Source organism: Cyprinus carpio, chromosome B18 (genome assembly GCF_018340385.1).
Source record: "Cyprinus carpio isolate SPL01 chromosome B18, ASM1834038v1, whole genome shotgun sequence".
NCBI lineage: Eukaryota > Metazoa > Chordata > Actinopteri > Cypriniformes > Cyprinidae > Cyprinus > Cyprinus carpio.
The window spans coordinates 15,979,556-16,006,569 of record NC_056614.1 but is presented as its reverse complement, the minus strand read 5'-3'; the positions used below and the strand labels follow the sequence as shown (position 1 = coordinate 16,006,569).

Genomic DNA, 27,014 nt, shown 5'->3' with positions numbered 1-27,014 from the left:
GCTTTTAAAATAGGTTTATTGTTTTACTTTTTTGTATGTGTACATGGGCCTATTTTAACATGCTGGTGGGAGTCAGGAACAGACTACATCCAGAAATAATATGAAACATTGGTTTCCATTGGTGTCTTTTTTTTTTTTTTTTTTTTTTTTTTTTTGCAGTGCAATTAATTACATTATGAAATAAAAATAAGTATACAATGAAAGACTTGCAAGCTATGTGAAAAAGCACTCTTCTCAAAATAAACCATTTAATTATTGCTCTTTGGTAGAGAATAGTGGAAAAATAAAAGTATAAACTAACACTTTTTCTAATACAGTTATCACCCTTAGTGCAATTAATTTTATTCCATCATAGTTCCCATCTAAATCATCACAGATGTTGCATCCTTGAGAAATCATACAAATCAATGTAGCAGTATTGCACTTAAAATTCAACACATTTGTAAGAGATCTAGGGTTTTCTGCATTGCTACACGGCTGCCCTAATAACAAAGTGCATTATGGCCTCATGTTGTGTGTTCATTTGCCCTCATATCATATATATGAGGTTTGGCAGGAAAAATAAACACATTCTTACCTAAAGCCTAAGGCACTGCCATTGTTAGATAGTCTCTAATTTTGCTTTTGGGCTGAAATAGTCAGCTGAAAACATCAAATTAGAATGCATTGTATAAATAATTAAAATATAGATGTTACATTTTATATAAGTATAGTGCTAATTTAAAAAGGCATTAAGAATCGTTGATTCTGTCTTTTGCATCTAACCACTGTGGTCAATACATTTGTATCAAATGAGGGCAAATATCACACAATGTATCATAATCGTATCAAAGACAGATGTAAATTCTGAAAGGCTAGTTGATCAACTAAAGGATAAATTGAAACAAAGATACTTGATGTCTTAAAAATATATTTCAGATACTAAAATATGATTGCAAAAAAGACACTAAATTGTGCAAAAAGCAGTGCATCGTTTTCAGTTTTCTTTCTGCGAGGTCTGATTTTTAACCCCTAGACCTCTCACATTAATACATACATAATATGATTAAACCAGTACTTTTATATGTCTTTAAATATATATTGAAATACAAGTGTGTGCTTCATTATGATATCAATTTGAACTAAATATATTCATTTTTTTTACAGTTACATTTTAGGAAAAATGAAATCACAGCTCCACAAAGCATGCAGACTAAAGTGCATTCAAACTCAGGCCACAGTGATTTACGTCATATTGCATACATTTCACCTGCATTGTAGTCATTAGGGAGGGAAATGCTTAATATTGCCTTTTCCTTGGTAATAGAAGTTTCCTTAGGATGCATTATATCATGATAAAAATATCTTCAGAATGACCTTGATGTAGCCTGAACTCCTTATAGGCTTTGAGAAAGATTACTGTAAATATTCCATCTCCAAAGAGTTGAATTGCTCCCAGTGTTTTTGTAAAAATGCACCTTCCACCAATGTCCAATTAAATGAATCTTCACAAAGGGCTGGTCAGCATGTTTACTTGATACTGTTTATAACCTCCTCATCTGCTAGTCAGATAAAGTTGAGCCTTCTCTTCTGATGTTGGAATAATGTACAATCCAAGTGGCATCAAATGGATCACTCTGAGAGGAACAATGAAGCAAGACAACCATAAATGTGAGGTAGATTTTAATAGTATACAACTATTTAGACAAAAGTTTTGGACATCAAGTTAGTGACTTGATCAGTACCTGCTCGCTCTCAGGAGGGATCTGTGCTGGCTGTCATATCAGGGCCTCACTGCTCCTCATAGCCAGTGGCGGTGAACGCCTCCCCTTCCTGACCCTGAAACATGTACTGGGACACAGCAGCAGGGATGAGGGCATTAGCCAGCTCCTGCACTGTTAGATTATATTATGCTCTCTGCCAGATGTTTTTGTGCCTCTCTGCAATCCCTCCTCCCTTCTTACTCCTTTTCTTCTGTCTTGCTCCCTCCTCCCTTCTGTGTTCTCTTTCTATACCTCAATGTATGCACACACATGCATATTTCCTCATGAGTTCAGATGTTCAGACCAGGACGGGGGCTATAGGCCCGAAGGTTATTGAGTTTGGTCTGTCCTTCTGCTCAGAGTTGAAGTATCCTTTGCCAAGAGTATGCCTAATATGTCCAGAACTTCCTGACCATACTTCCATTCTATATAACATACAGATGTACGGGCTCTAGAGGCAAGCAGGAGGGAAAACCCCCCCTTGTTTTCTAGACATTCCTATATGGTGTAGTGTACAATGCTTATTGGATAAACCACTACACCACCCTTTGCAATGCAACTATATAATGTGTGAATGTAATAATAAACGGTGAAGAAGTTTGTGAGCAGACTAAAAGGCTTCATGTTCATTTACTTCTTTCCATGAGCTCATGCAAGGACTGAGAATGGTCGGACGGCATTGAAAAGATAAAGACAGAATTACGTGTTATTTAACAGTGGGGGCTCGTCGGGATTTCTGCAGACAGGTGAGGAATAATCTTTAATTATTCTTACTGTCTGTTAAGAAATTGAACATATTTTTCGTGCCGTGAATTTGGACTCTGTCATATTTGGCAGAGTGGGTTATCCTCGTACTGTGTAAGACATACGGGAAGAACAGTATCGGGTCGCGACCGACTGTTATTAGAATAGAAGTTTCGCAATAGATAACTTTTTTTTCATTACTCATTCTTAAAAAGCGAATGGACGCTTCGTGAAAAGGCTATCTTTGTTACCTATTCTCACATTGACATTCTCAGTCCTTCCTAGATTTAGGATTTTAAATGATTTGAGAGTTTTGTGAAGTCCTTGCAAGGCACTAAAAACAAATAAATTGATAAATCGCAATTCTTTTAATTGTCTATGTATGTCCCTTGATCTATACAGGATGGGTGAAACAGCAGAGTAGTGTTCCATCAAATTGTTTAGTGCACATTCATCTAATGGCTATTTGCCATTCTAAGTTCACTTGGATTTAGTGAAGTTTTGAAACGAATCTACTCTTGCTTTGTTCTCTCTCAGCTGTGTTTGATCAGTGAGTTGCTATTTTGAGGAGGCACTAGGTGGGTTTCCATTACAGATTTGCGCAAAAACTTTGTTGATATTTTATAAATGTCGATAAAAAAAAAATAAAAAAAAAATTAAATTTAATTTAAAAAAAGCATTGTGAAATGACAGTGTTTCCATTAACCAAGGTTATGCTTCTAAAAACGTAATATTTTTTGCCACTCGCGATAAGTCATGGCAACTGATTTTGGCTATATTTATTCAAAGGAGGCGTATGCATGTATCTTTACAGCTGAGAGCTGCTTCAGAGCCTCCGTGTCGCGGCTTGAGCAAACACAAGCATTGACTAGAGTGGCTGCGATCAGCTTCAGTGGCTGTATCAGAGCCAAATTGCATCGCAGATGTGTTGCAGTGTAAATTGTCTAAGCATTAATGGTAGGGGAAAACCCTTATACCGGACGTATGAAATGTTTTTTGGAGGTTATAGTACATTGAAAAAATTATCATATGACTTTTTTCGACATAAGGCATGTGACATGTAAATGCGAAAACCCTGTTTCCACAGCAGGTTGCGAATTATTAATTTTTTAATAATAAAATATAAAATATGAATAAAAACAGCAAGTTTTTTTTAAATTGGTGTTTCCATTAGGCGTATTTCAATTCGCAATGTCATTTTGCGCAATATGAAGGGAAATGGAAGCACGCCTATATGTCAGTAACCAACAAAGCCAAAATTAGGACAGGATTGTTGATCAGAGGGATGGCAATGTGTAGAGGAGAAATGAAAACTATATTTAGATGATTTGGCAGAATTTTTTTAGGATATTTGAGTAAGTATTGGCTCTGAAAAAGTTAAAGGCTAGTTTTATGAAAAGTGGGAGCCACAAGGGAATTATATTGATGAATAAACAAGTAATATAATGATAAATAGATGTTTTCAAAGAGATAGCTTGCATTACATTTTATCTTTACAAGAGTGAAGTTTGTGTGTCCGTTATCTCTGGGGGACAGCCTGAAAATGTGATACATTGTGGAGATTGAGACTATAGTTTTTTGTGTTAACAAAAATAACTTGTGCATTGTGATCAATGGGAACAAGATTGAGTGACTATTTTAAACGGCCGTATTAAGCTAATAATTTAGATTAAGAAAAAAGATTTCAGTCTGAAGTTATAATACAATGCATCATGCTGATGTATTCATAAGAATTATAGAAGTATAATGCTCATAAATGCTCATATCAGATAGAATAGGTTACTGCTCTTTTCTGCATTCTGCAAAGAAGGAATTGCTTGCACTTTTCCAGCAAAGAAGAACTTGCTTATTAAAATAAACCAAAGAACTGCTATATATATATATATTGTTAACTGGATGAGATTCCTTAAATTTTTGACAGTTGCCCAAGATTACTGACCATACCAGAGATTGCTTATATGCAATTGTGGTCAAAGTTTATAATGCGGTTCTCTTGAGTGTTCATTTTATAGAAGCAACAAGACGACATCTTGGGCAGCTGCCAAAGGGCGATACAACATGAAGAAAAGAGACATTATGGCTGTGAAGAACAGGAAAAAGCTGAGGAGCGATCGGCTACACCCCTGTAAGAGGAATCTGACACTTCTGGGAGGGGCTGGAATGGAGAAAGACTGAAAACATTGCAGACATCTGCCATGAGAGGCAGAGCGGAAGATAACTGCATCCCGAGTCAAAACTCCGATGCCCCATCATATCCTCATCACCAAGTGACAGACTGGAAGCCACTGCAGAAGGAAAAAGACACTAAAACAGCCAAGACATGTTCAAATGACTTTCAGAGACTTTCATCTTTTCCCTCGTGGACAGGTATTGCATATACAGTGACCACTACAGAGACCGCCTCAGATTTTCATTTGTCATATTAATTTGCAACTTGATAATTCAATGGTCTAATAGCAGTTCTTCCTTTGTAAGCTGTTTAAGCTTTCTTTTAATAGGCACCAATAAAACCCAACAAAACAACCCAACTAAATAAGTTAACTGTTTGCTTGATTTCTCAATCAGCTAAAACTTGGACTGGATTTAGCATAGAGAGCATAATATAATCTAACATGCACATACACATAATAGTTTAGAAAATAGTTCATACAATCATGCAAGCATTAATTTGAAAATGCTCTCGTGTTGTTTTTTGTTTTAATTTTTTTTTGAGCCATCATGCATTTAAGCAACGCTTTGTAACTTTATGGCCCTCTAGCGGTTGAAGTATTAAACTACAAGTCACATGCGGAGGAATATTGTTTTGATAATTACGTGAGTTGTGCTTCGGCTCTGCTACTTTTGTGGTTTTCATTCCTGTAAAAAATTAAACGTCGCTACCCTAAAGTCTCTAACAAAAGACGGATATATAAAAATATGTTTTGAGCAGGTAAGCTTACATGGTGTTGTTGTTTTCACTTGTTGAAATCAACTGTTTTAAAATAACATTACAAAAAATGTAGCAATGCTGACACTAGATACAACGACTGCAACTTGGCAAGGCAATTTAGGCAAATAGACCAAAATAATAACTGGTAGACATTCTTCCAACAGTAGTTTACAAAACTAATCAGTTCACAACAAATGTATTTCTATGCAAGCTATGTTGATTCTAGTTTTATTAAGAGCACTTTTGCTTTCCCTTCTTGCTTGCAAACACTTTTAGACTTGAACCTGGCCTTCTTTCCATTATTTACGAATATGATGTTAGCACACACGGACGAGCATGAAAATATGCAGTTTCCCAGGAAATCCATACTGACAACTCTGAAATATAAATAATTACTAAAGACTTGACTTACCATAGTGATTTAGGGTCAGGCAAAACATATGGTTTGGAAGATGGTTTTACGATTACAATTTGTTCATTTTATTTGTTGAAAAATAAATTACATTAAATGTCTCTGATTATTTACAAATGACAGTAAACTCACTGATTTCAGGGTTGGGTCCATTTCTGTGAAGTTCCACTCGTTCAAAGATAGACTAAATGTGAAGGGCTAAGAGAAAGAGGAGAGATCTGTTAATCCATTATGTATTTTAAGGTCATTAATAGGATAAGGCTATCCTCCCATTCAGTTGTACGTGTGTAAACATTGGATTCGCTCTCTCCCTGTATCGATTCAGACTTACATCCATTGCTGCGGCACTGGTTTCCATGCTCTGCTGGTGACTCCTCAGAAGCAGCTGTAAATCCTCCAGGCTCATGTCAACATTCTCCACACCATCAGGAATCTCTGATCTTACATATAAATTAAAATAGATTTTTCAGTGAAGTAAAATGTAAGTGTTGCTTACGATAGCCTTAACTAAGTTGTAGATATTTGTGATATGATATATTATATGATATATTATACCTCTCCAGCATGGGTCTTTTGGCCCTTCTCTCTCCCATATTAGATCCTCGGCCCTCTAGGACGGACTGTACCATGGCAACAGGGAGGACGGGGGGTTCAGTGCACACCTCACAGGAGCCAAGTGGTACACCCTCTCCTCGTCCCTGCACCCCAGGACTCACTGGCTCTTCCTTAATCAGCATTAGACACTTTTCTCTAAACAAATAGACCATGTAGTAAATAAATTCCATTGTATTTTTTCTCAAATTTAGTTTTCTGTCAACATTTTTCAAATGGTGGAAATTTTAGGGCCCTATAAACATAGTGATATTAAAGGGATACTCCATCCCAAAATGAAAATTTAGTCATTAAACACTTACCCCCCACGTTGTTCCAAACCCATAAAAGCTTCTTTCGTCTTCGGAACACAATTTAAGATATTTTGGATGAAAACTGGGAAGCCTGTGACTGTCCCATAGACTGCCAAGTAAATAACAGTGTCAAGGTCCATAAAAGGTATGAAAGTCTTCGTCAGAATACTTCATCTGCCATCAAACGTGCAATCTTGGTTATATGAAGCGATGGGAACACTTTTTGTAAGCGAACAAAACAAAAATAATGACTTTATTCAACAATTCCTTTGTCAACAATCTCCTCTGTGTCTCTCATTATCACTGTATGCTGCGTATGCTGTTTTGTATCATCCACGCCACAAGGATGCGCTGTTTCTATGTGTATTTAGTTTTGATTTGAAAGAAAACAGTGCATCCTTGTGGTGCGAATGATACACTGTATACGGTGATATGGAGAGACTCAGAGGGGACCGTTGACAGAATTATTTTTGTTTTCTTCGCTTACAAAAAGTGTTCCTGTCGCTTCATATAACCCAGATTGCACGTCTGATGGCAGATGATGTATTCTGACGACGACTTTCATACCTTTTATGGATCTTGACACTGTTATTTATTCGCCAGTCTAAGGGACAGTCACAGGCTTTCCGGTTTACATCCAAAATATCTTAAATTGTGTTCTGAAGATGATCAAAGCTTTTACGGGTTTGGAACGACATGGGGGTAAGTGATTAATGACAAAATTTTCATTTTGGGGTGGAGTATCCTTTTAAAGGGATAGTTCACCACAAAATGAAAATTCTGTCATTGTTTTCTCTCCCTATTTAGAAGAACATTTGTGTCAATACATTGAAACTTAATGGGGTCCAAAAAAACATGATCATAATAATGTATTAGTGTTTTGGGGTGAACTACCCCTTTAACTCTGGAGCTCAGTCTGAGTACACTCACCTAGATTCCTCTGCCTGTAAAGCCATTGTGCTGGACTGTGAGATTTCAGTGACATCAGAGATTATTGGCCCTCCTGTCATCACATTGCTAGTGGAGCAGGATGCACTTTCTGTGGATGGCTGGTTGAACATGAAAGAGAGTCTGTGTTTGTCATATTTTATTGATTGAGAAAACCATCAAAACACCAGTTGTAAGAGGCATGATAAACACTGAGTAAAATCTTCTGTCAGATCTTCAATCTTTAATATGAAAGCGAGTGAGTAAAATCTTCTATGTCAGATCTTCAATCTTTAATATAAAAGCTTTCTCACCGACTGGATATAGAAAGATTCTTGCAAGGACTCCGCAGAGTGGCTATGGTTGAATTTTGAGGCAGGAGGGGTGGAGCAGCCATCATCCAGCATGAGAGGACTGGGGAGAAGGAAGAATGCAACATATAATTAATAAAAGCCACATCAATAAGTGTTGACTGTTGAAGTGTTACAATCCTGTTGCCCTCTAGTGGTAAAACTGTGAAAGAACACTGGAGAAATGTTGTTATTTGTAAGTCAGACAGTTAAAAGTTACAGTGGAATACCAAGCACTGGCTCTTGCGGTCCCTCTTACCTAGTTTGTTCTCATGCATTACACTAGCTGATGCAGCACCTTTGTAATAGAGGGTAGAGGGTCATGTGCTACAGTTCAGGTGTGTGCGTGTTTGTGGTTGTGTGTGTGAGGGCAAGAGCTCAGGAGGTCTGACTCAGCATTTAGGTCCATTCATCACAGCAAGGGCAGTGAATTGTATCAGCTGACTGTTTCCAGCTGAGTTGGCCGTTCCCTCTACTGTGTTTGTGTTGGAGCATCAGGCTGTTGATTGCTATTTTCTGTTTGTGCTTTTTTTGTGTGTGTGTGTGTGTGTGTGTTTCGATAAAAAACCAAGTGCTTCAGATTATTTGGCGTGTTACAGATGAATAGGTACACTCACAGTTTTCTCTTCATTCCCACAGTGCTGGGAGTGTTGGACTGCATCTGGCTAAACAGGAACTGAATCAGCTATTAATAGAACAGAGAAACAGAGCGTGATTCAGCGTTACTCAGTCACAAAATCTGCACGACAGCATCTTCCCAAATAATGGCCAAATAAACCCACTGTCTCTCACTGTGGTTATGAGCTGTATTTCTTACCTTGTTCATGACTTTCTGCTGCTGTGTGTGATTCTGCCTCAGAGACACCACCTCCCTCCACAGAACGTCATTTTGCCTACAAGATAGATAGATAGATAGACAGATAGATAGATAGATATCTGGTTGGTTGGTTGGATGAATGGACATACAGATGGATAAATGGGTGGACAGACAGATGGATAGATGGATGAATGAGTGAATGGAAAAATACTGTAGATAGATGGATGAAAGGATGGACATACCAAAGGACAGACAGATAGATAGCTAGATAGATAGATAGATAGATAGATAGACAGATAGATAGATAGATAGATAGATAGACAGATAGATAGATAGATGGTTGGATGGACAAACAGATGGATAAATGGATGGATGGGTGGATGATGAAAGGATGGACATACAGATGGGTAGATGGATGAGTGAGTGGATATAAAAATAGAAATACAGATATATAGATAGATAGATAGATAGATAGATAGATAGAAAAAAAAAAAAAAAAAATAGATAGATAGATAGATAGATAGATAGATAGAAAGATAGATAGACATGGTTGGATGGACATACAAATGGATAAATGGGTGGACAGACAGATGGATAAATGGATGAATGAGTGGATGGAAAAATACTGTAGATAGATGGATGAAAGGATGGACATACCAAAGGATGGATAGATAGATAGATAGATAGATAGATAGATAGATAGATAGATAGATAGATAGATAGATAGATAGATAGATAGATAGATAGATAGATAGATAGATAGATAGATGGTTGGATGGATGGACATACAAATGGATAAATGGATGGAAAGATGGATGGATGGATGATGAAAGGATGGACATTCAGATGGGTAGATGGATGAGTGAGTGGATGGAAAAATAGAAATACAGAAATACAAACACCAAACCACTGAGATTCACAATGCAGAGAAGCCAATGAATAAGAAGTAGGTGAAAAGTTAGAGGGATAACAGAGATGAAAGGGCAAGTTGGGGTTCAGTTTTTTTGTTACTAAAGGCAAGGATAGGCAGTAAATGATGCCATTGGATTAATTGGGTATGTGTGCATGTATGTATAGATGAGTAATAAACATCTTACTGTTTCATATCCTGCATCTGCATCTCCATGTTCTCTTGTTGGCCCCGAAGCACCTGCACCTCATACAGCAACTTACTCAAGTCCTCCTGCCTCACTTTGGTGTCCTCGCTCTTCACTATTGACACCTGAAAACACAAACAAACACATAAACAGTCATCAGTAATGTGAGATCATAAACCTCCAGCACTGTGTGTGTGTGTGTGTGTCATGGCCTCTGACTGAGAATTTACCAAAAGTGAGAATCACTTAAAGATGAGACGTCTCACCTTGCGCTTAATGTGTTCAAGCAGATGCTCGTGACCCTGGAGGAAATAGAGGTGCTGGAACTCGGTGTCATCTCGCTCGGGCTTCACCAGCCCACTCTGCTCAATATTCACCACCTTCCTGAAGCCGTCTGAGAGAGAAGTGAGAGGTTAACGCAAACACTATTTCAGTCTGAAGAGTCTGTGATAGCTTTGGGATGTTTGTCAGCACAGAATGATACTTACACATGTTGAGCTGGCGTACAAAGCTTGCCATGTTATTGTGTTTGAAGTATTTGGGCAGAACATCTTTGGCAAACCTGCCCTGGTCAAAAACATGGAAGCTGGTGCCCGTCTAGAATTAGAGAAAACAAGCCAAAAAGGTAAATATGTCTTTGCTTTGATTATAATTTGTTTTTGTGAAAGGGAGTTTTTTAATGTTCTTGCTTGAGTTATTCCTGAAGGACATTGTTAAATGCAAAACTGAGACACATGATTGCAATCAGAGAGAAGCATCTGCTAAGCACGGCCTGCCTGTTTTTCAACCTCATTGAGTTTTCACTGTCTTCCTGCTGTTATTTATTTTGCTTTTTTGCACACAAAGCAGAATGATAAATGAAAACAACTCTAGTGTAAATGATTTTTGATACATAGGATTTTTAACAAATGAATTCATATGCCCAGTGTTGGTGATGCATTGCCAAATATATGTTAAGCTAATGGTAGAGATGAAAAAAATAAAAATAAAATAAAATCTCACCAGCCGATTATTATCATAAACATTCTCAAGTCTTCACATATTGATTAAAATAATTTATTTTAGAGTTTGTCATTGATTTTTTTTGGTTCCAAGTTCAGGCAATACACTTTTGTCTATTGGCCTTTGATTGCACCTCTCACTGATGTTCATTTCAAATTAATTTTGAACTGGGATATTTTCGTATGGATGCAGTTTGAATAGCTTGTATAAACAGAGTGCTTCTTATTAATAATTCTCAGATAACATAAGCTAGAACATCATTAATAATAATATTCAGAGCCACAGAGACTAAACCAAACAGTTCAAGAGCCATTTTAGAGTTCGTCTTTAGAGTAAAACCACTTTAAATCTACATTTCCATTATGCACAAAGAATAATATGCCAGATTCACACAAGGTGGTAATATAAAGTGATGAAATATACATTGTAAATATATACTTTTTTTCTATGAAAATTTTTGCCAAATGAATTTCCTAAAACAAATGATTAGGTAACAATTTACAGTAAGGCTCAATTAACCGCATTTGCTAACATGAACTGACAATGAAAAATACCTCAAAGCACTTATTAATCTTAATGCTAATTACAGTATTTACTAATTAATTTTTAAAATCAAAAGTAGTTTATATGAATATTATTTAATGGATAATGCTAACATGAAATAACAATCAGTAGATAACAATGAATACTTACATAAGCTAACATTATAATATTGTAACAAATTTATTGCTAATTGTTAGTGTACTAATGGGACCTTATTATAATGTGTTACCATGATTAAAATATTGTAAAATATTTGCTTAGTTAACACTATATCTGTTTTAGAAAAAAAAAATCCTACCTCAAATAACAATATCAAAGAATCATTTTTCTAAATTTCTCTCAGATTTTCTGTGGACCCCCGAGTGTTCTCTTATAGCTCAATTAGGGTTCCCTGAAAATATGAAAAAAAAAAAAAAAAAAAAAAAAAAAATATAAATATATATATATATATATATATATATATATATATATATATATATATATATATATATATATATATATATATATATATATATATATATATATATATATATATATATATATCAGCGTGAACTCACAGTACTCCAGCAAATCAGATGATTGGTCTCTGGGTCCTCCACAAGAGTCCAGAGTTTAGTGAGGAAAGCAGGTACATTGCTGGCGTATCCTCCATCCACACCTATAGATCCTGGGTTCTCCTGCATGACTACACTTGGACTTGAACAGATGAGTCTTTAATCCAGTAGTATTTTAGTCCATTTCCAAATCGATGCTCTCTTGGGCTGTGCGTTGCTGATGCTGTTCCTCTCTCCTTCTCCTCCTCTCTCTGTCTGTGGCCTAGTCATAGGACCATATCGCTCCCTGCCATTCCCACAGGTCAGAGTCAGCATAAAGCAATGGCCCGCAGCATCACCACTATACCCTCTCACTCAACAAAGCAGCCCACAGGAGAACAATACAGACCCACACAAAGCCTAGAATAATGGCATACTGTCACGGCAAGCAGCACAATGGCCAAACACAACCTGCACAGGAGAGTGTGCTGGGCAGATGTGTGGGGTTTTGTGTGGATTCTGAATGATCATTTATGATGTTAAGGTTGTTCTTTAGAAAAAAAAAAAACTGCTTGTCTTCAAGAGGTGGAATATTCTATCTATCTATCTATCTATCTATCTATCGATCTATCTATCTATCTATCTATCTATCTATCTATCTATCTATCTATCTATCTATCTATCTATCTATCTATCTATCTATCTATCTATCTATTTATCTATCAGTTGTGCTGCTTAATATTTTTTTGTAAACCACAAGACATTTTTACCCATGAACAATTTTTTTTCAGGATTCTTTGATGAATATAAAGTTCACAGGAATAACATTTATTTGAAATAGAAAACATCTATTTGATTCAAGTAACTTTATTGGAAGTGGCATACACTTTTACGCATTAAAAATAAAATAATAAAACTATATTATTAAATATAAATAATTTATTTAGTATAAAATGAAATATAAAAAATAAAACAAAATAACATAAAAAGCTCTACCCTTATGTAACCAGCAGGGGGACCCACAATCCAGATCTGAAGTATTTTTTTTAGCCTTCTACCTCTTGTTAGTCATGCAAACCAGTGATCACTTGAACAGATAGCTATTTTTTTTTCCATAAAAAACGTATGTACCAGTACACGTGATATAGAATATTTTTCTGTAGTTATGAACACTGTAAAATTCAGCATCTAGCAAAACAGTGAATGAATAAAAGATACTGAATGCTTGACATTCAGGCATTTAATCAACAATATCATAAGATTTCTGTATGTTGACAATCTTGAAATTCGTTCAGTATGTCAAACTGAACATTTCTGTAAGACAAAGTGCAAAGCACAAAATGTCATTATGAAGCAACCACATATACATGCAGGGGATATTAAATAGATTGCTAAGTATGTATGCAACCCACAAGGTAACAAGGTTACTGAAGAGAGGGGGTGCAAAACATGTTAGCAATAATATCAAAAATGAATATAGATGCCTGTAAATGTAAACATAAATATCTCTTTGTTAAAAACAGCGGTTCTGAGCTAAAGTATAGAATCCATGGTCACAAAGACATTATAAATGCTTCTGTAGTCATTCAGGTCAAAGCCTGAACGAATTAAACGTGATTAGTAGCTGACGCATGCAAAATTCAAATCACCGGTCAGCATCTGTATATGCTAAACAGGTTATAGGCCATTATGACAACTGACTTTCTAACTGTCAGACTATAGAATTACGTCAATGCAAGTCACTCAATTTTGAGAAATCCCATGTATGTACATCCAGTAGTTAATGAATAAAGATTCAGCATTAACTTCAGCAGTCAACATAAGTAAATTGTTCCCATTTATCTTGTTCCAGCAGGCACATTTTAATTAGTGTTGCAGGAAGAAGGAAGTGTTTTATTTGCATGAGGATGCACAGATCTGTCAGGTTTGTTGTCATGTGGGAGGTCGGTCTGTGTTTATGTGTGTACCCACGAGTGGGTAGTAACTAGGTAAGAGACTGTTTGCTAGCTGCTGAAGATGAGTAAGAAATTTCTGTTGCCAGGCACTTACAAATTAATATTTTCTGAGTAGATTAATGAGACTCAATTATGGATCAGGCTGTATGTTGTTTTTCAGCAATTTACCTCTAATTATAATTTGTTTCCATCTCCTAAAGTAATCCTGCAGTTTCATGAGAGCATTTATTGTACTCCCATCTTCTACTTCTGAGATAAATCACAGTCAAGTTATTGATGAGTTACACTCCTCGCCATAAAAGCAATGTTTGCAGTATGACGTTAGCACTGTACTTGAATTGTTTGCAAGACAATACCGACCTGCATGGACAAGCTGCACCAAAAATGACATCCTCATATCTGTAATTATATCTATACTTATTTTCAAACGTGTCGCTTGAATTTTCTTTTATAAAACATGCCAAATAGTCAAAAAAGGTTACCCAACAGTCTATAAAATAATGTTAAAAAGTTTGACTTTATATTGTTTTGCACAACATTTTAATTTGTCAGATGCCTAAAAAGCCTTTCATCATTCATCATTCACAATTATTTATTTAAATTATTTTTTTCAGGGTTAAGCCAACAAGTCCAACAAAAAGCTAAGCTGTGCAAAAATCTAATTAAAAATGAGTAATTAATAATACAAATAATGAATAAATCCCTTGATTTATTTTGTTATTGGTATTATCATCATAAAAAATAAAATACAACTAAATTAAATTAAAATAATAACATTAAAATAAATTTAAAAAGTGGAAAAGTACTTCCCAGGTCAAAGTTCAGAGTAGAAATTAACTTCAAATGTACAAATAATCCCCCCCCCCCCCCCCCCAAATGGTTCATTTTAACATCGTTGCTGACATGACCAATTACTGAAATTAATTATTATAAAATAAAGAACAAAGGTAAAGTTGTCTTTTATAACTAATAATGTCTAAAATTAATAAAGACCATCAGATTTGTAATGCTTTTAACATTTTGTAAGTCTGAAAAGTCAGAGTCCAGTCATAATTTATAAATCACATAATGAAATGTTGACAAATATTGTCAGTTTGGACTCAAATCCCTAATCTATCTGCCATAGTGTGTCATATAAACATTGCAGGTCCAAGAAATCACTGGCCTGAGGGTCAAAGAGCACATGATGCACAATTTAAAATAGTCATCAGTGCCTGCAGCTGCGAGGTCAGTCATGATCTTGTTATTAATAAATTTGAGATCCAGGATTAAACTAATGAACTTGGTGGCCTCGGTCTGAACAGCCAAGACGGCAGCACAGCTGCATTTATGCAGCATTATGCTAATGCTAATCTGGCCAAACACATAATCCATTAGTGATTAAACACTATGAGGAATTTGTGCCATGGACACATGTCCATTCATCCTTTCAGAATCTACTTGGACACAGAAATCAGAGAGAAATGAATGGTTAATGATCAAACTTAAATAATTAATGAAATACTTGTGAGATGCAGTGGTGACCCCGAGGGTTTGTCAAAACAGGTTATAGAAGACAGCGATGAGAATGTGTGTGTGTGTGAGAGAGAGAGAGAGGGAGAGAGGAAGTATCCAGTCACACACACGTCAGCTTGAGTGGTGTGTTAGAACTGTGACGTTTAACTTCAGGTGGAACTAAGGCCATAAGTGCGATCAAAGCCACATGCTCTGAAAAAAGAGAAACCAATTATTCATATCCTAGTCTAAAACTAGTCTGCAATTCAGTTTGTGTGGGATGAAAGGAGAAATACAGTATGATGTTGATTATTTTAGCATCATCTTGACGATTCCTTTAGCTGTATATACATTACCTTTCAAAAGTTTTCTTCAAGGTTTAATACCAAGGTTTAATATGAGCAAAATTATTATTAGTTAGTATTTAAAATAATAAAACAACTTTTTTATGAGGACAAAGCTGAATTTTCAGCAACCATTACTCCAGTCTTTAGTGTCACATGATCCTTCAGAAATCATTTTAATATGCCGATTGGCTGTTCAAGAAACATTTCATATTTTCATCAGTTGTGCTGCTTAATATTTTTGTGTAAAGCATGATACATTTTTTTTCCAGGATTCTTTGATGAATAGAAAGTTCACAGGAACAGCATTTATTTGAAACATAAAACTTTGTAAATGTCTTCACTGTCACTTTTGATCAATTTAATACGCTCTTGCTAAATAATACAGTTAATTTCTTACGAAAACAAACTGAATGGAATAATTATCATAGAATATACATACACTATACAGCTTGATTTTCACCTGGCTGATGTGAAAATATTCAAAATAGCATAGCAGTGCATTAAGAAAAAGGTGGGAATATCAAGAAACCTGAGGGCTGTTTTGCCCAAAGCCAGCAGGCAAGCACATAGCAACCAATATGAACACCGTAGCAACCACTTAGAAATTCCTCAGCAACCACCCAGAAAACCGTAGCTTAAATCACTTATTTTCAAATGCATTGTATGCACCCCTCACAGTTTCCTCATTTATTTGTCATAGCTTTATATTAGAAAATATTTAACAAAAATTAATATAACCTAAAAATGCAAACAATATAATCTAAAAATCAAACAAACAATATAATCTATACAAAATCAAACAAACAGTATAATCTATACAAAATCAAACAAACAGTATAATCTAAAAATAAAAATAATCTTAAGAAAGAAGAAAGAGAGAGAAAACAAAGTATTGCCTGGTTTAGCAGATGGTGAAAACGGTTTGTTGCCCTCAAACAAACCAACAGATCGAGCGACTAGATGGTGTGTGAAGGTCATATTTTCAAGTGTTCAAAGCCACTTCACATTCTCTGCACTCGCAGACTCAGAGCGCATGCGACCAGCTGTCACTTGATACTACCATGTGTGTTCAGAGCAGAAGTGTGCAGAAACATCTTCGTGATTGTTGGCTTGACTTTCCACATGATTTCAGACACTTCCCTTGCCCTCACTTAGCCTGTTGCAAACAAAAACAATGCAGCCACTTTAGGTCAAAAGGACACTTACAGTTTTGTAAGGTCAATAGTTCTTCAGTGTTTTCAACAAACCTACTGACTCTGACTTTTACATGACTTCTCAATAACAAATGAAATTCCAATAGTTGAACACAGTAGATGGAATCATGATTAATGTATAAAGATATAACTAAATCTGAACTTTGATTCTACGTAGTACATACTGTACAATACAATAAAATAATTTAAACCTCTTCTTTTTGAATTACCTCATGGAGTGCCATGCACGGTGTCAATAGAATTCCATCTGAAATGTCAATGCATGAAATTAGATCCATTTACTGTAATAGGAATCCATAATGTGCATTTATCAAGTCTGCTCTGTTTCATTAACCAGGGTAATGCAGGTTATTGTGCATTGTGATTATTGATTAATCTGGCTGATGCTAAGGCTGAAGCGTGACATTTCATGTGTGCACCACTAGCTTCAAAAAATTAAATTGCAAAAATAATTATGGTTTTCAAACAGGTTACCCAAACACTCCCCCATTTGCCTTAGTGAACACAAAATGTATGTTAATTTCAAAGGTCAACTTTTCACTCAAGTTGTTGGTTTATATATACTGTATCTATATCAATAGTGATCTATCTATCTATCTATCTATCTATCTATCTATCTATCTATCTATCTATCTATCTATCTATCTATCTATCTATCTATCCATCTATCTATCTATCTATCTATCTAAAAACAAAAACAATTCTCACTAGTGGTCTGAAACTTTTGGACCCCCATTATGTCTTGTTGTCTGTGTATTTTTGTTCTGTTAGCTTTGTCCATTTTGTCGTTCTCCCTTTCTTTATTTCCCTGTTAGCTGCTTCTCACTGAAGTGGTTCTGGCTGTGTTTTATTCAGGAGGAAGCTGTATGTCAGAGGCACTTTTGTGGCCTAAGCCTCCCGTCTGCTCTATCTCCCCTCCTCTCTGGGCCTGTGCATTATTCAGAGACAGTGCTGTTAAGAGCCAAGTCCCCAAAGTAACATTCCTTCTGCTCCACAGAGCTGCTCCTGAACCTCAGCCGCCTCTCAGACACCCGAAAGCACAGTGGCTGAAACAACTAATCTCTTTTTTATTCATGGCGATGTAAAAGTTGGAGCAACACATAATATCAGCACCGGACTGCTGAACACAAAAGTTTTGGACATGTTTTGAATGTGATTTTAACACAGACGTTTTCCTTCTCTGGTGTAAACAAAAAAACAAATAAACAAACAAACAAACAAAAAAAAAACAGTACTTTTGCTTAAAGTAAATGTTCAGCTTAAAGTTTTAAAATTTAGTCTCAGATATCTTGACTGGTCAGTAGCCTTTCCCAGTCAGTGTATTTAAAGAAATAGTTTAGCAAAAACTTAAAATTTGCTAAAAACTTACCCTCAGGCCATTCGAAATGTAGATATACATTTGTTTCTTCATCGAAACAGATTTAGAGAAATTTAGCATTATATCACTTGCCTACCAGTGCCTCTGTAGTGAATGGGTGCTGTCAAAGTGGAAGTCCAAACAGCTGATAAAAACATCACAATTATCCACCATGAGAAATTCACATGATTCCAGTCTATCAGTAAATGCCTTGTGAAGTAAAAAGCCATGTGTTTGTAAGAAACAAACCCATCCTTTTAAACCCATCATTTAAACTATCGCTTCTAGGTCAAAATTACTCAATAATAAGGCTCTCTCCTGTGAAAAAATTCATCCCCTGCCTGTTGTCCTTTCATATCAAAATCCACTGACATATTTATATGTGCTTTTGTAAACAGTGCTTGATCTTGCAGATTTCTCCCCTTATTCAGATGAGACAACTGTTTCGACTGGAGAAAGCAAAAATATATATATAGGAATCGCATTTTAGCCGGAAGCAATCGGTCTGAAGTTAAAAAAACATATTAATGATGGATTTATTTCTTACAGTCATGCAGCCTTTCACATCACAAGGTGTTATTTGATAGACTGAAGTCGTGTTGATTACATGGATTATTGTGATGTTTTTATCAGATGTTTGGATTCTCATTCTGACAGCACCCATTTACTGCAAAGGATGCATTGGTGAGCAAGTGATGTAATGCTACATTTCTCCAAATCTGTTTTGATGACGAAACAAACTTGTCTACATCTTTGAATGCCTGAGGGTGAATAAAAAACTATTTCTTCAATATATAAAGACATTGATGATTAATACAAAACACATCGTCAAACAACAGACACATACTAAGAATTATGGACAAGTAAACAGCAAGCAAATACAAGCAAGGAAAATACATATTTTAACAAACTGCACAAAACATACTTTTTTTGGAATGGATATCAACATCAGTGAAAGAAAAGTGTTACTTTAAATCTACCCCTAAATCCAAACTTTAATATTAAATGCACGCAGGATCATTTTTCATGTGCCAATTTAGGCAAAACATGCATACAACCCATTTTTCTGTTGGCCTAGAGGAAGTGGTAAAATAAAATACATAAAATACAAAAGAAAAAAAACAAATTACATAATTTAATATGAAAAATAAAAATCTAAAACATAACATTCAGTGCCATAATTTTCTAAAAAAGTAGAGTGATGAATTGTGTGTGAACAGACCTGAAGTTGCAAAAGTTTTTCAGCAGCTTATTCTTTCAAAGGAACATAATCAGTTCAATAGAAGCTGACCAAATTTGTGGCATAATGTTGATTACCATAAACATTTCCCTTATCCCTCCTGTTTCCGAAACTATACTGTACATACATGATTTTTACTACACTCTCAAAAAAAGACGGTCATTTTGGTAGTAGGTTAAACTAAAAGATACATATTAGTATTTTTAAAGTATGTACAGTATTAGTACCTAAATTGTACATTTTAGTAGGCCTACCTTTTAAAATGGCACCACCCCAGTGACAATTTTTTTTTCTGTGAGTATATAAAACTGCATTAATTGATTTTAAATTCATTACAAAGTGTATAAATCTCATGACCTTTATGTATCTAAATTAATTTGTGCTCTCTTTGTTCCTCTCTTCATGTGGAGTTTCTCAGCAAGGACTCAATGGTGACAACATGTTCCTGGAAGCACAGAGGATTGAGATAAGCTATTCCATGTAAGCCAGATCACTAAAGCAACCAGAGCCCATGACAACACTTGTTTCAACACTGACCTGTCCAGATCAAAGCTCTTTGGTGCGCCTTCTCTAAAGAGAAATGCAGTTCACTGTCAGTTTTGTCCATAAAGCTTCCTTGAATTTCAAAACCCCGGAGAAGACATTGCGTTCATTCCGAAAACACTTGTTCCCTGAATACTCTGGCATCTTTCTATTACTGTGGCATCTTCATGTTGGTGGTTTTGAACATGTAGAATCAGCTAAAATTAAAAAGTGTGTTTTTGATCAAAATAAACAAATGGGTTTAAAGGGAAATGCAGTACTTTGTATAGAACCATGTCTTGGAAGTGTGTAAGTGGCAGGGACACATGTGCTATCATGTGTTCATGCTAAATGTCCCATCATATACTGCCAGTGTTCATGGGATTAGAGTGGATTTATTGTAAATGCCTGTAATTTCTAAAAGGCTTGAGAGATTATAAAAGAAAGAAGACAGAAAGGAGCTAATTTTTTATCACCACTTTAACAGAAAACAAGCATGATGTATGTAAAATGCATGTATGTCATCGTGATATATGCTCATATACTATCAGACTTATACTATTCATTCTGTAAAATATATAAATACAAATTGTAAATTGTTTTCAGTTATAGATCGCTGCGATTCATCTTATAAGATAACTTTGTGAATTCATAGCTCCAAACTTACATAACATTATTCATGAGAGTTGTCATTTTGTCTGAATAATTAAATGGAAACCTCCAGATTTTACAGGCTTAAGAGCCACATAATAACTGCTGGAAGCACTTTTTTTTAGTTCTCTTGAAATATTGAAGAGCTTTGATAAAGGCTCCGATATAAAATAAGCAATTAAGTGTGCAATATATGATGCACACTTACAGTGCAGCGGTTTAACTTGATTTTTAGCAGTATGCTTTTTAGGACATTTGTTGATCGATACACTTAAATCTAATTTTATTCCAGAGCTGTATATAACAAAACTGTGAGTGAAAGGAACATAAAGGGATAGTTCACCCCAAAATTAAAACACTTTGTCATTTACTCAAGGTTCTGTCATGCCAAACCTGCATGCTGCTATAGTTTTTTGTCTGTAGATAACAAAAGGAAAATTTTTAAAGTAACAGCTTTGTATTAAAGGAATAGTTCGCCCCAAATGAAAAACCTTAGGCAAACATGTACATTAGTTTGTTTCTTCATAAGAACAGATTTGGAGAAATTTAGCATTACATCACTTGCTCACCAATGGATTCTTTGCAGTGAATGGGTGCCGTCATAATGAGAGTCCAAACGGCTGATAAAATCATCACAATAGTCCGCACGACTCCAGAATATAGCCTAAGTTAACAACTTGTAGAATGAAGAGCTGCATGTTTGTAATAAACAATTGTCTTTAAACCTTTAAACCGTTGATGCGCTATCCATAATATTGCTTTCTCCAGTGCTGACGGCACCAATTCACTGTAAAGGATCCATTGATGAGCAAGTGATGTAATAGTAAATTTACATCGTGTTCCAGTGAGGAAACAAAATCATCCACATCTTGCTGAGGTTATATTCTCAGCAAATTGTCATTTTAGGGTGAACTATTCCTGTTTTTTAATAGTTTTTTAAAGTATGTATTTCTGAACTACTTTCATTTCATGCATGGAAATGGAAGATAGAAAATGCTTTATTTATGAATAATTGCTTGCCAAACAGTGTACTGACCTTGACACAACAGTTCAGTTCTAAACACATCAAAAAAGACATTTCTTATATAATAAGCTATTCTTTCAGATATAAGCAATGACTGAACAGCTAATTGGTTGATTTGTGTGTGTGATCCCAAGTTTCCTTGCCTGTGCCTCTCTATATATTTCATAAAAGGACAAACACTGCAATGGTGCTCTGGGGGTTTTCATAAAAACCATGTTATTCAATATGTCTTGCTTTTTCTTAGCGTCTTCCTTCATGATGAAATGAAATAATGTGTAGTGACAAAGTCTCTTAATGTGGCCTGTCAGTCGCTGTGTGTCTGGGGCTGGCTAGTGTGAATTAAATCCTTTCACATCTTTCGATGTGTTGCTGTTCACCTTTTTTGGTCTCTCTCCCTATTTCATGTGCTCTCTTTGTGCCATAAGCTTCTTTTCCACCCCCACACTTGTAAGTGTCCAACTACATTTTAGAGCTACTGTACATTCACAAGTGATCTGTAAGATAACACACTGTATCCAAAAGAAAAAAGCACACATTTGCATAGAAAAAGGAAACTGAACAGTAAGTTGTCTTGGTTCAGCCTTACCAAACTAATGATGAGCTGATGCTTTGAAGTGTAGAGATAATTTTGTGGAACTCCAAAGCCTTCATTCCTGTCAGTCGCTGTGTCCAAAATCAACTCCTTCAAGGTGCTGCAAACCATAATCTTACAGGGCCTTAAATGGAAGGCAAACCCTGACTGTTGTTGAAAAGTCTCAACAGAGGATTTACTTTGGGCTACAACTGAGAAAATTCAATTTGACACAGGATTTGATGGTCCAGTTCTAGAAGGCAATCATCAAGTTCATCACCTTCTGATAGGGGTCAGCCAGTGCAAGGGAGACATACCACTTCAACACATTATTTGCTCAGCAGAAAGAGTTTTTGAGCACTACTCTGAAGAAAAAATAAACCTGTTTCTCCCTTCACGTTTAGTCTAAATGTTCATTTGTTGCACTTTGGTCACTAAAACACTTCTGCTGACCTCTAGTCCTTTTTTCACCTACCCCTAGACGATTTACTTCTAAATTCTAAATTACTAAATTCTCGAGACAGTATATAGTCAAAAACAGCAACACATTTAGCTGTTGAGTTTACATGCAATTCATACAAAACAATGCATGAAAAACATTTTGTCTTAATAAGTCACTGCACTTTCTTCTCTCTCTGTCGCTTCACTGCACTGCACAACCGTTATTCTCGGAAGCAACGACCAAGTAAACTGCCTAATAAATGCAAACTTCATAAACTCAGTTCTGACTTTCATACCAGTGAGAATCTTGTTAGTTTGTAGCCTGAGAGCTTCTGCTCTTCTCTCATATAGGCCACATCCTGACAATCATTATGGCAAAAAAAAAAAAAAACACTCAAGCAAACCCCATTACAGCTAATTGCATGCATCACAACTGAGAAGACAGAGACAGACATAAAGATACATATAAAATAGAATGAGAGCCTTTTTTTTTTTTTTTTTTTACTTTGAAGGCATTTCAATCCCAATTCTGTTTTACACTGTGGAATTTCTATTGCTTATGCTCTTTCCATTTTCACAGTTTATTCTTTCTTTGCTAGATGTTATCTATTTGCATGAAAAAAAATGTATTAGTTTATTAGTGCCACTCATTACATTTTTTCCCAACAAGAAAGAACACTAACAACAACAATAAGAAAAAGAGGTTCTGTTCATAACATAATCATCTTCGGACTGTCATAACTGCTGCACTCTTCCCTATTCATGCATGATGATGCTTGCATGACTCCCTGATATTCTTGCATCAGATACATTGATTGTGTAAGGTTCACTGTGCTTCCTGTGATATTCACTCTTTCCCTCAGTGTTTCTGAAGGTGGATTTGAACTCAGTGACACTGATATCCATGTTATTTGAGAACTGTATTACATATTAATCTAAAACAGAACACTTATTATGATCCTTGTCATCATATTGGAATGAATGGTAATGAAATAGTGGGACTGAATGCCTATACATCTGCCCTTCATAAACAGCTGATTGCATTACCCTTGACCCTTTGTTTTGATCACACCACCTTCTCTTTTGGGCGACACTAATTATACTTCTGTGATGTCATTGATATAACAACCCAAAATACAGGGGTTATTTTGTGGTTGATCTCCATTGTAAGATAATTCAAATGCAGACAGGAAAAGAATGACAATATAGTGAACACGTTTGCTTTAAATAGCTACACAAAAATATTGTATATTGTATTCATCATATGTTAATGTAAAAAAAGTAATTGGCTGTTATACAACAAAATCTATGTAACTTGTTTTCTCGGGGTAATAGAGTGATTCATGAAGTTTTCAAAAGCACCTGAAGAGGCTTTTTATTTAAAAGTAGAGGTTCCGCAAATTATGGCCTTAAAAAGGTCTTAAATAAGACCAGAAAGCCTTAAATTTATAAAGTCATGACATTACAAGTCAGTTTGTGCTCAAATCAAGAACTGTCAACGGGATAAAGCAAATATGTTCCCTTTAAAATTACGTTGATTTTTCCAAGCCCATTAGCAGATATTTATTCTTGTTTTAATCACAAATTCACTTAATTTTGATCAGTTTATCAGAAAACAAGACTTTTTATCTAATGCCATTTTGTTTCTTAAGTAAATGTTTCTTGATTTAAGAATTTTTGCACTGGCAAATAAGGAACTTTTTCCATATTTAAAAATTAAAAAACGCAAAGAAGAAAAAAAACAAACATTTACGTTAAAAAACATTTACATTAATAAAACCTACCTGTGCTAGTATACTGTAGCCCTGCGTTCAGTGCAACTGTACTTTCAGGCTATGTACAGATTTCACTTTCAGTAATGGATTATAGGAAATAAGAAGAAGTCTCGCTTCTGTCTCTGTATATTTTATCATGACTCCAGTGCACTAAAAAAGCTTTGTTATGATTAGACGAAACAAAACGTTATCATTATAACAGATCAGTGTCTGGCACATAGATCCATCACAGTCTAAAAATCATTGTAAACAACCATTAACATTATCACCCCTTCTGGATCTCTATTTTAAACAGATATGCAAAGGAAAAGCTTCATGATTCACATGACATGCATGTGTAGTGAAACGGAGCATGTCAGTGGTAATAATATGCATTCTTGTGAACGCTGCAAACAAGCCTGGGCGAACTGCTTTGTAATGGTGCGTGGGTGGATATCCACTGCCAGATTCAGATTCAATCACTCCTACCAGTGTCTCTCTCTCACCTCTTCTCTGTCTCATTCTCTAGGTCTCTCTCTCCTTCCCCCCTTTCTTTCTCAAATCAAGTCAAATCAAATCAAATCAACAAAGCTTCACTGGCCTAATTATCAACAATAGGATATTACTGCAAAACATTCAAATGGTTGTCATTAGTGATAGTAGCAAAGAAATCTGATTTATTTTTATTTTAAAGTTCATATTCATAACAGGGGCCTGGGGAGTGTTGACAGAGGCAGTTAAATATAAATATTCAGGCAATAAAATTGGACCAAGACTTCCATACTCAATTCCATCTTCATAAGATTATATGGAGCATTTCTATACCATATGTGTTTATGTGATGTCAGTTTAAGCGTAGGCTAGTACTTTTGGAACAGGAGAAAACTGAGCCACTTGAATTTGTATCAGATCTTTCAAATCTAATCAATTTCAGTGAATTCATTGGCATATTTGTATAAACTGCATTCTTTGCTACTAAAGCAGTGACATGAACGAAAACCAAAACAGAGCAAAACAATATTTGGACCATTGGGAAAATTAAAGTACATAATGAAGTGAACTGAAATATAGGCATAATGTACTAGAGAGAGAGAGAGAGAGAGAGAGAGAGACCAAATGCAGGCTCAGTGATCACAGTCTAGCAAAAAAAAAAAGGCAGACAAAGACAAAAATGGCTTCTTAAAGAACAAAGAGTATGTGCTCACTTACTCCTTTATTGCTATGAATTTCAGAATGCAAGAGAGAAGTATACTGAGAGTCTTTCAAACCTTATTTCACATTTTCTAAAACTGTCAGAAAAAGATCAAATGCAGGAGTTCCAGTCATGCATCAGCATTTTTGTGCCTGCCGCCCTCAGTAACCAGCCACTGTTTCACCATAGCCAAGAGTTCATGTGTAAATATTCATTAATGCTTTTTTGTATTCCACCTAGTAAATGAACGTTGAACCTGTGAAACCAATGTGAACTCATACATTTCAACTCCATCCAAATGTGGTGGAAAAAGTGGACGATCATAAAACATTTTTAGAATCAGTTGACACCTGTTTTAGTGTTCTCCACTTGGGATCTGATGCCTCAAAATGTTTCTTTATATTAGGTTTAAACAGAGCTCTAAGCTATATAAGTTAATAGGTACATGTATATAGGTTTCAACATGGTTTTTAAATGTTTAAATGTTAGATTAACCAACAAAAGGCTAAAAAAAACAACATAGGTTCATTGGAAAAACCATATCTCTACCTACATTTCACGAGTTTGTGTGCCCATATAATCTTATCATAAGTGGTAAACAGATTTGGCTTGCTGTCCGCTATAGAGGGTCTCAAAAAGGATATTCTACTCAAGCTCTGATTGTCCCCCTATAACAGGCAAAACAAATATGATGTTTGCATCACAAAACCAGTTCCATATGTAAAGCTTTTCTGACATAGTAAACTTCTCGGTTGCTCACCTGGTGCAGCCTAGCACAGAGCGCTCGGATACAAGTCCCATGAAACACTAGCCATGATAAAAGAGCTGAAAGACTTGTAGAAACAATCTTAAAATAACATGGTTGCATCAGCAAACTATGTTATATACTATCGGATGGGCTATTCAATTAGCGGCTCAGGGGCCTAACCCGGCCCCCCAGTCATCTTCATCCGGCCTGCGGGGGAAGAGTCGCACACACGCCTCGAATTGTTTTTGCTCTAATTAGTTAGTCCACAAGGTGGCAACACTGGCCCGGGCCGTTGTTTCACAGCCGAAAAAGAAAAGAAAGATTATGAGATATCTGCAACTCTAGTTTAAACGAGTATAATGACCATGCTATCGGTCATATCTTCTAGCGAGAAATAGCTCAGAGACTGGACAAAGTTGATTGTCAAATGGAGTTTGAAAGGCTGCGCGTTCGACTTTCCACATACTCTGCTGAGCTGCTTCAGCAGACAAAAACACACATAA

At 35.7% G+C, this 27,014-nt stretch overlaps 1 protein-coding gene and 1 long non-coding RNA gene across 4 annotated transcripts; one reads left to right on the top strand and one right to left on the bottom strand.

The window, feature by feature from the left end:
• On the bottom strand, nt 1-27,014 carry LOC109108839 (heat shock factor protein 1-like). Its single transcript, XM_042744021.1, has 14 exons — nt 26,524-27,014; nt 12,026-12,308; nt 10,412-10,520; nt 10,190-10,317; nt 9,924-10,048; nt 8,827-8,902; nt 8,627-8,694; nt 7,974-8,073; nt 7,663-7,781; nt 6,383-6,577; nt 6,159-6,267; nt 5,960-6,025; nt 1,725-1,869; nt 1-1,616 (listed from the first exon to the last, which is right to left on the bottom strand). Exons 2-13 carry the CDS (start codon nt 12,149-12,151, stop codon nt 1,771-1,773), a joined length of 1,320 nt encoding a protein of 439 aa, XP_042599955.1. The 5' UTR covers nt 12,152-12,308; nt 26,524-27,014; the 3' UTR covers nt 1-1,616; nt 1,725-1,770.
• Nucleotides 2,225-6,561, top strand: LOC122140428. 3 transcript variants are annotated; one of them, XR_006157102.1, is made up of 3 exons: nt 2,225-2,488; nt 6,153-6,308; nt 6,426-6,561. It is a non-coding gene; the product is annotated as an uncharacterized LOC122140428 (long non-coding RNA). The 3 variants fall into 3 exon arrangements; XR_006157100.1 differs by lacking the exon at nt 2,225-2,488 and adding an exon at nt 5,099-5,415; XR_006157101.1 differs by lacking the exon at nt 2,225-2,488 and adding an exon at nt 5,099-5,415 and having other exon boundaries at nt 6,391-6,519.